This window comes from Eucyclogobius newberryi, unplaced genomic scaffold, assembly GCF_026437365.1.
Source record: "Eucyclogobius newberryi isolate DKJ021-1_F unplaced genomic scaffold, fEucNew1.0.hap1 SCAF_14, whole genome shotgun sequence".
NCBI classification, from domain to species: Eukaryota; Metazoa; Chordata; class Actinopteri; order Gobiiformes; family Gobiidae; genus Eucyclogobius; species Eucyclogobius newberryi.
The window spans coordinates 38,383,642-38,393,664 of record NW_027315768.1 but is presented as its reverse complement, the minus strand read 5'-3'; the positions used below and the strand labels follow the sequence as shown (position 1 = coordinate 38,393,664).

Sequence of the window (10,023 nt, the reverse complement as noted above, 5' to 3'; positions counted from 1 at the left end):
CCGGTGAGATCGACACGGTGGCGGTCACTAACAGTTACATCTCTCTGCGCTGGTCAGCGCCCGAGTGCGATGGCGGGACGCCCGTGCTGGGTTATTGGGTGGAGTATCGTAAATCCATCGAGAGCTCGTGGAAGAAGAGCAACAAGCTCCGCCTGAAGGAGGCGGAGCTCCTGATGCCGGGACTCGCCGAGGCCACGGAGTACGAGTTCAGAGTGTTCGCCGAGAACCAGAGCGGACTGAGCCGGCCCCGAAGGACCGCCACCTGCATCAAGACCAAGCTCATGGGTGAGTCCTGACCACTGACCAGAGCTGACCACAGACTGACCACAGACCAGAGCTGACCGCTGACTGACCACTGACCAGAGCTGACCGCTGACTGACCACAGACCAGAGCTGACCGCTGACTGACCACGGACCAGAGCTGACCACAGACTGACCACGGACCAGAGCTGACCACAGACTGACCACAGACCAGAGCTGACCACAGACTGACCACGGACCAGAGCTGACCGCTGACTGACCACGGACCAGAGACTGACAGAGACAGACACTGACCTAAGCCACTGTTTATTATTGGAATAAACCATTGGTAGAACAGGACTAACTAACCAGAACTAAACTGAAAAAAAACAGGACTAAACCAGGTCTAAACCAGGACTAAACCAGATCTAAACAAGGTCTAAACCAGGACTAAACCAGAACTAAACTGGAAAAAACCAGGACTAAACAAGGTCTAAACCAGGACTAAACCAGGTCTAAACAAGGTCTAAACCAGGACTAAACCAGAACTAAACTGGAAAAAACCAGGACTAAACAAGGTCTAAACCAGGACTAAACCAGGTCTAAACAAGGTCTAAACCAGGACTAAACCAGGACTAAACTGGAAAAAACCAGGACTAAACCAGGTCTAAACCAGGACTAAACCAGATCTAAACAAGGTCTAAACCAGGACTAAACCAGGACTAAACCAGATCTAAACAAGGTCTAAACCAGGACTAAACCAGGACTAAACTGGAAAAAACCAGGACTAAACCAGGACTAAACCAGGACTAAACCAGGTCTAAACCAGGTCCTTCTGTCCTCAGTGGAGAACAAGCCGAGCCTGAGGAAGGAGATGGACGAGGTCACGACTAAGCTGGGTCAGCCCGCCATCATGAAGTGCCAGATCATCGGGCGCCCGATGCCCGACATCAAGTGGTACCACGCGGGCAAAGAGGTCGTGGAGTCCCGCAAATACGAGATGAGCTCAGACGGCCGCAACCACTCGCTCTCCATCATGACTGACCAGCAGAGGGACGAGGGCGAGTACACCTGCAAGGCCATCAACGAGGCCGGCGAGGCGGAGACCACGGGCACCCTGGTCCTGGAGGCCACGCCCTCCTTCCACCCGGACTACCCGCTCAAAGAGACCTACCACGCCGGCCTCGGCACAACACTGAGGATCCACGTCGTCTACATCGGGCGCCCCGAGCCAAAGATCATGTGGCTGCACGGCGCCAAGACGCTGGCGCCAACGGACGACATCAGCATCGAGACCACGGAGCATTACACGCACCTGGTCATCAAGAACGTGCAGCGCCGCGTCCACGGGGGGAAGTACCGCGTCCGCCTGCACAACCACTTTGGACGCGCCGACACGGCCTTCAACGTGGAGATCTACGGTGAGTTTACACCGTATTTACACTGAGTATGAGTACTTCTGTAAGTACTTGTATCTGGTGGAGTTGAGGACAATGTCAGTTCTTTAAAAACACAGAGGAGTTTCAATCCTTGAATATGAACAGAAGTCACAAACATAAGAACAGGAAACAATGAACAATGAATAAGTCAAAGAGAGAAACAATTTAAATGTCAAATTGAAAAGTTTGAAATTCAGAATGGAGCTCTCTGATTGGGCCACGGGAGAGGATTGTTAGAAAATACGCAGTAAGAAGTAACTCAGTATTCATGACATAGATATATATGACATAAATATATATGACATGAAATGATCTGTAAGTAAAGATCTTGTGGTTGTACTGACGTGGTTCTTGTGGTTGTACTGACGTGGTTCTTGTCCTTGGCAGACAAACCCGACGTCCCTCAGGGGCCCATCGTCCTGGACGCACTCCTGAAAAACTCCGTCATCATCAGCTGGAAAGCGCCCACGGACAACGGCGGCTGCATGATCACGAACTACATCGTAGAGAAACGCGAGGACAAAGAGGGGACGCAGTGGGAGCTGGTGTCCTCCTCCGTCAACAGCACCAGCTGCAGAGTACCCAACCTTGTGGACAGCGCCGGCTACTACTTCAGGGTCTACGCCCAGAACAAATACGGCAACAGTGAACCCCTGGAGCTGACGGCCCCCATCCTGATCAAGAGCCAGCTCGGTGAGTGGGCATCGGGGACAGGGTCAGGGGGTAAAGACCCACATGCAAATGAAACAAGCTAATATAGATATTCCTTTACTAGAAGAGAATCAAACCGTGAAAATTGGTGACCATAATCTCACTTTCTTATTCTTGTCTTTGCAGAGAAACCGTCTCCTCCTCTGTCTCCGGTTGTCTCCGGCATCACCAACACGTCCTGTGTCATGTCCTGGAAACCTCCGCTCAGCGACGGAGGCTCCAAGATAAAGTGCTACCACCTGGAGAAGAAAAACAAGAAGGACAAGAAGGACTGGACAGAATGGAGCGCGGTGACCACAGACGAGATCAAGCAGACCGTGTTCTCCATCAAACGTCTCACCGAGGGAGTGGAATATGTCTTCAGAGTCAAGTGTGAGAACCTGGGCGGCCACAGTGACTACAGTGAGGAGACAGCCCCAGTTGTCCCCACCACTGTGGTGGACGTCCGAGCGCCCGCCTTCAAAGAGGAGCTGAGAAACCTGAGCGTCAAACACAAGAGCAACGCCACTCTCGTCTGCAAGATCACCGGCCAGCCCAAACCCGTCATCAAATGGTTCCGTCGTGGCAAGGAAGTGCACTCCGATGGAAAGAAGATCAAAATCCAGGAGTTCAAGGGCGGCTACCATCAGCTGGTCATCACTGAAGCCACCGAGGAGGACTCCACCGTTTACCAGATCAGAGCCACAAACCAGGGCGGCTCCATCTGTGCCACTGTGTCCCTGGACGTGGAGATCCCCGCCAAGATCCACTTGCCCAAAAACTTGAAAGACAAGGAGGCCATCCCGGCGCTGCGTGGCGAGGTTGTCAACATCAAGATTCCCTTCGGTGGAAAGCCTGATCCCGTGATCACTTGGCAGAAGGGTCAGGATCTGATTGACAGTAACGGACATTACCAAGTCATTGTCACACGCTCCTTCACCTCTCTCGTCTTCCCCAATGGCGTTGAGAAGAAAGACGCCGGCTTTTACATCGTCTGCGCCAAGAACCGTTTTGGCATCGACCAGCAGACGGTGGAGCTGGACGTAGCTGACGTGCCCGACCCGCCACGAGGCATAAAGGCTAGCGACGTATCCCGAGACTCCGTCACCCTGAACTGGGTTGCTCCGGCCAATGACGGCGGCAGCAGAGTCATCAGCTACATCATTGAGAAATGCTCGACCACGGCCGAGCGCTGGGTGCGCGTGGCCCAGTCCAGAGACACGCGATACACCGTCATCAACCTGTTCGGAGGAACCAGCTACCAGTTCAGAGTTATTGCCGAGAACAAATTCGGCCAGAGTTCCCCGAGCGAGACAAGCGGCCCCGTCATGACCAAAGAGGACAAGTCCAGAGTTCTACTGTACGACCTCGAGGTGGACGACACCGGCCGTGTGCCCAAAGGCAAGGCGCCTCACTCGGACGCAAAGAACCTGCACAACAAGTACAGCATTGCTGAGGAGCTGGGCAGAGGCCAGTTTGGAATCGTACATCGCTGTGTGTCAACGAGCTCAGAGAAAACATACATGGCCAAGTTTGTGAAAGTGAGAGGAGCCGACCAGGCCATTGTGAAGAAGGAGATCGCCACTTTGAACCAGTGCAAACACACCAGTTTCTTGCTGCTTCACGAGTCCTTCGACAGCCCCGAGGAGCTCGTCATGATTTACGACTTCCTGTCAGGAGGAGACGTGTTTGAGCGGCTGAACAGCGCTGACTTTGAGCTGAACGAGCGTGAGGTAGTGAGCTACATCCGCCAGGTGTGCTCCGCCCTGGAGTTCCTCCACGGAGAAGACTATGGCCACTTTGACATCCGACCCGAGAATATCATCTACACAACTCGCTCCAGCTCCAACGTGAAGATCATCGAGCTGGGCCAGTCCCGCCACCTGACGCCCGGTGATATTATTAAGGTCCAGTACACCACGGCCGAGTATGCGGCCCCTGAAATCCACCAGAGTGACATGGTGAGCAGCGTCACTGATACGTGGAGTGTGGGTGTCCTCGCCTACGTCCTGCTTAGCGGCCTCAATCCCTTCACCGCCGAAACCAACCAACAGATGATCGACAACATCTCCACGGCCGCCTACAGCTACGATGACGACAGTTTCAAGCATGTCAGCGTGGATGCGCTTGACTTCACCGACCGCCTCATGACCAAAGAACGCAAACATCGTATGTCGGCAACTGAGGCACTGGCCCACCCATGGCTCACCAAACCTGCCGAGGAGATGAGCGCCAGAGCTATCCCTACCAGCCGCCACAAGAGGTACTACCAGGCCATGGTTAGAAAAGAGTGGAGCACTGTGGTGTCAGCGGCCCGTGTGGCCAGCGGCGGCTCGATCCGCCCGCAGCGTGGCGTCTTTGTGGCTAAAGTGAAGATCGCTCCGTTTGAGCATGGCCCGCTGGCAGGGCAGATCGGCCACTCTGTCGTCAACGAAGGAGACAGTGTCAAATTCATCTGCAACATCGAGAACTACGACAGCAGCACAGAAGTGACGTGGTACTGCGGCGTGCGACAGCTGGAGGCCAGCGACAAGTACGTGATGGAGTATGAGGACGGACTCGCCACGCTCTGCCTGCAGAAGGCCACTCGCACCGACGATGGAACATACCGCTGCAAAGTGGTGAATGAATACGGAGAAGACAGCGCTTACGCAGAGCTGTTCATCAGTGGCGTGCGCTGCTACAGAGACTTCTTCACCACCAGAGTTGTGAAGAAAACAAAGCGCCGTGTGGACACAGCCCGTCTGCTGCAGAAGCCGCCAGAGTTCACTCTGCCGCTTGTCAATAAGACGGCCTACCGCGGTGAGGACGTGCGCTTCGGTGTCACCATCACTGTGCACCCTGAGCCCCGCGTCATCTGGCACAAATCCGGCCAAAAGATGATCCCTGGGCAGGACGAGAAGAAGTACACGTTCATCAGTGACAAAGGACTGTATCAGCTCATCATCCACAACCTGGAAGCTGAAGACGACGCCGAGTACAGCGTTGTGGCTCGTAACAGATATGGAGATGACAGTTGTAAGGCCCGTCTCACCGTGGTGCCACGGCCCAAGCCTGCCGACCTCACACTCAGACCCATGTTCAAGCGTCTCCTCGCTAACGTCGAGTGTCGCGAGGGGCAGGATGTACGCTTTGAGATTCGAGTATCCGGAAAGCCTGCCCTGAAGTGGGAGAAGGACGGCATGCCGCTTACCCTCGGACCCTCCATCGAGGTGGTGCATGAGGGTCTGGACTATTTCATCCTCCACATACGTGACACGTTGCCTGAGGACTCCGGTATCTACAGAGTCACGGCCACTAACTCTGCTGGTTCGGCCAGCTGCCAGGCCACACTGAAGGTGGAGCGTGTGGCTCACGTGAAAAAAGAGCCAGAGTTGAGCCCCAAAGAGAAGGAGAAAGCCAAGGAGAAGGAGCAGATGGAAAAGAAGGTACGACTGTCTCAGATTATGACAGGAACAGATATCCTGCCATTGCCTCCCGCTGCCATCCAGGCCATCAGAGAAGCCGCCACAATGTTCAAACCCGCTGTGACCACCAAAAAGGGTGAGAAGACTGAGGCAGAGATCCAGAAAGAGAAGGAGGAGAGAAAGAAACGTGCAGATGAGAAGAGGCTGCGTATGCCTTATGTGGTTCCCACTCCTCGCACTGTGAACCCGGCGGCGCTGGAGGAGGACGTACAAATAAAAGTGTTTAAACCCATGTCTGATATGAAATGGTACAAGAAGCTGCGCGACCAGTACGAGTTCCCCGAGCCCATGGACAAGATCCGCGAGCGCCGGCTCAAGCGCATCCGCCTGTCACGCTGGGACCAGTTCTACGAGATCCCTGTTCGCATCAAAGATCAGTACAAGCCCAAGTGGAGGCTCCCGGCCGTGAGTCAGGATGACTTGGAGACAGTGAGGCCTGCACGCCACCGCACGCCGTCCCCGGAGATCGATGCCTACCACCGCATCCGCCGTAGGTCTCTGGGCGACCTGTCGGACGAGGAGCTGCTGTTGCCCGTCGACGAGTATCTGTCCATGAAGCGAACAGAGGAGGAACGTCTGCGCCTGGAGGAGGAGCTGGAGCTGGGCTACTCTGCATCGCCCCCTAGCCTCAGCCCTGTGCGCTTCGAGCTGTCCGCCCTGAGGCCGTCCTCGCCTAGACACATGGAGGATGAGGACGAAGAGCTGCACCGCTACGACTCCTACAAAATCCCCTCCAAGTACGAGGCTGGGCCCAGCTTCATGGACCTGCGTCAGCGCCACGACAAAGCCACATATAAACCGCCCAAAGGAAAGCAGAGAGTGTACGAGGAGAGAGAGGTGCAGGAAATGCTCCGCCCGCACACCACCGTCGGCCGCATCTCCTCCTACAAGAGCGAGCTTAAACGCATCGAGTTTGAGGAGAAGATGCGCACGAGCACAAAGAGAGAGAAGTCTACAGTGACCACCTACTCAGAGGAGGTGCAAAGCGAGCACCTGACTGCGTTCACCGCTGAGTACATCCCCAAATCCATCAAGAAACTGCCCCCGCCTGAGCCGGAATCTGAAAGGATGCAGGAGAGGGCCAAAGTGGAGATCTCATATCCCAAAGTTGACTTTGCGTCTCGGTACGAGGAGAGGAAACAGGCCCTGAGAACCGAAAGGAGATCTGTGGAGCGCAAAGAGGTTCTGCCTCAAGCACCCTTCAGCCTGGACCACGCCCCTCGCATCACCATCCGAATGAGGTCCCACCGCGTGCCGTATAGTACCAACGCACGCTTCAGCCTGAACATCCAGGCCAAACCTGAGCCACACATCTCCTGGTTCCACAATGGCAAAGAGATCAGCCCCGGAGCCAAGTACCACATGTCCAACGTGAACGGTGTCCTGACGCTGCAGATCAACAGCTGCGTGACCGAAGACTCCGGCACGTACCGCGCCGTGTGCAGGAATGCGCGTGGAGAGACTTCCGACTACGCCACACTGGAGGTGGTCGGGGAGGAGTTTGCCGCTTTTTCCACTCTGACCAAGAGAGACGAGGAACCGCCGGCCTATCACATGTCCCAAATGACAAAAACTGAGGTATACCACGTCTCCTCCAAAAGTGTGAAGGAGACGGTTGTCTCAGAGTTAACAGCCACTGAGAAACCGGCCAGGATCCTGACCAAGCCCAAGTCCATGTTGGTGGAGGAGGGAGACGTAGTGCATTTTGACTGCGACTTTGAGGGACATCCCATTCCTGCGGCGTCCTGGATCCACGAGGGCCAAACCATAGGGCCTTCAGCGCGACACCACATTGTCGCCTCAGGCTCCTGTTCCTCGTTTGACATCTCTGCTGTGGAGCTGTCCGACGCCGGCAGCTACACCGTCCTTGTCCAGAATTCCAGCGGGAAACAAGAGGCGCACTTCACTCTGAGCGTAAGAAAAATGGAGGCCCAAGCAACGATGATTCGAGTGACCTCTCCCGAAGCCAAATCTTCTCTGGCCAGATCCCCAGAGCCAGAAGCCAGACTCAAAAGTCCAGAGCCCATCAAGTCTCCCGCAAGAGTCAAGTCCCCAGAACCAATCAAGTCTCCTCCCCGGGTCAAGTCCCCAGAACCCCTGAAGTCCCCACTGCGAGTCAAGTCCCCAGAACCCCTGAAGTCCCCACTGCGAGTCAAGTCCCCAGAACCCCTGAAGTCCCCTCCTCGGGTCAAATCCCCAATCTCACCCAAGTCCCCGACCCCAAAGTCCCCCACACCATAAGGATTCTGGTCTCACTGCGGTTCCGGGACAGAACTGCAGGACTGACTCCACTCTCATGGTCCATGTATAAAAGATTTTAAATTTTAGTTCTTATTATCATTATTATTATTAATTAGCACCAACGTCATGAATCTGGATATGTTCTTGTAAATATAACTATTTTTGTACCAAACGTGACTTAATTTATGCCGAACTACAACCTAACGTTGTTCTGAAATGTGCCTTTTGGTGACGAAGCCTTTTTGAACCAGTGACGTGTACATAATGTATATAGCCGAAGTTACGGTTATGAAAATGTGTTATTTATGACAATTATAGGAAAGGGAGTTTTGTGAATGTAATGCAGGAGAAAGTTTAGTGGAACGATTACCCTGCCAAACAGAAACTAAACATGTGCCTCAACTCCAGGTTGAAGACTAAGAATGCCTCAGCGGGTGGAGCGATCCCCGCTGACGATACTCAAACCATAGAATCATATTTAAATATGTTTAAATCTTAACTGTAGAGAATGTTCCGGCTGAAGGCCCCGCGTGCTGCGTGCACCACCCTCGTGTAAGCAGCTCTACGGGCCTCGGCTCGGATCCTGAACCGTTGAAGACGTGTCCTGAGCGTACGGCCTGCGCTCTGGGCTCACATTCTATAGAGCGCTGATCCTGCCCCCGACGGCTCGCCACGCCCCAAACGCACCTGGCCTAAACGGGACGAGTGTTCTCTCTGGGGCAGCAGCAGCGCCATCTCCTGGAGGAATCGTGTTGTGTTTGTGTGTGTGTAGCTTAAGTTTTGTCAGTCAGGGCTGCAGAGTTCACCTTCTGTCAGTGGTAGAGACCCTGCACTTTGAGAGACTTTGTAGAAGTTTCTGTTCCTCCTGGAGTGTTCTGGTTTAAATAAAGCATGTGTCAGCACGAGCCACGCCTCCTCTCTGTGTCTGTGTCATTTTACACATTTAAGCTGCTAGAATGCTATAAACCTCCATCATATACATTACATCCCATAAAATACTTTTAAATATATCATATATCAAAAGGCCAAAGGTCAAAACATGACATGATATTTAGCACTAAAAAGAAGATTGAATTAAAGCATAAGATAATGAAAAGGGTAAAAGTACTATCCTCTTCACATTTGAAACACTTACTCCATTCGAGCGGTTCTAAAGCGGTTCTAAAGCGGTTCTAAACAGGTTCTAAACAAGAGTTACGTATGTAACTAGGGTTCTATGAATTCCGGATGAGAAGCGGAAGCGGGCGAAGGTACAGGAGGAAGCCCACGTAGCTGCAGCACAGATGTCATTCAGTGGGACACCCTTCAGCGCGGCCCCAGATGTGGACACTCCTCTGGTAGAATGGCAAGTAACTTTGGGAGGCTGAAGAGCCCTAGATCGAAGGGCACCCTTTAAAAAAACGGCATACTAAGGAATGCGACCCCACTGAACGACCATCAATCAAGGAATGGCGGGCTGAAATGGCCGCAACATAAACCTTAATAGTCAAAACCGAAAGATTTTTATCAAATAACGTCTGAAGGTAGTTTAGTAGTACTGGGACAGAGCAGTGGGTCCACATCACGAGTCCCACACCAACTAACAAACCGTTTCCATCTGTTCTCATGCAGCGCTCTCGTTGAGGCAGCACGAGCGTTCAGGATTGTTTGGATAACTGCCTGGTCACAAGAAGTCAACACAGAGTCCGGCCCTTTAATGGCCACAGGTACAGGTGAAGGCGCTCTGGGTGAGGATGCCATATGCTCCCTCCCAGCTGTGACAGGAGATCCTTCCTCTGAGGGAGAGGCCACGGTTTCCCATTGAGAAGTTGGAGAAGCACGGGAAACCATATCCTCCCTGGCCAATACAGAGAAACTAATAACACGCTGTGATTGCTCCTGGTTATCCTGTGTAGCGTTAGCAACAGGAGTGGAAAGGGAGGGAATGCATACAGGAGGCATTCCGG

General features: G+C 53.4%; 1 protein-coding gene across 1 annotated transcript in view; it reads left to right on the top strand.

Moving 5' to 3' along the window:
- The window catches only part of LOC140359129 (titin-like), a 342,168-nt gene extending 333,186 nt beyond the window's left edge, over positions 1–8,982 (top strand). Inside the window, exons 165-168 of the mRNA XM_072443997.1 lie at positions 9–285; positions 1,086–1,661; positions 2,067–2,372; positions 2,517–8,982. Coding sequence (XP_072300098.1) covers positions 9–285; positions 1,086–1,661; positions 2,067–2,372; positions 2,517–8,077 — 6,720 coding nt within the window. The 3' untranslated portion in view covers positions 8,078–8,982. The remainder of the gene's footprint in view (positions 1–8; positions 286–1,085; positions 1,662–2,066; positions 2,373–2,516) is intronic.
- Positions 8,983–10,023: the final 1,041 nt, after the last annotated feature.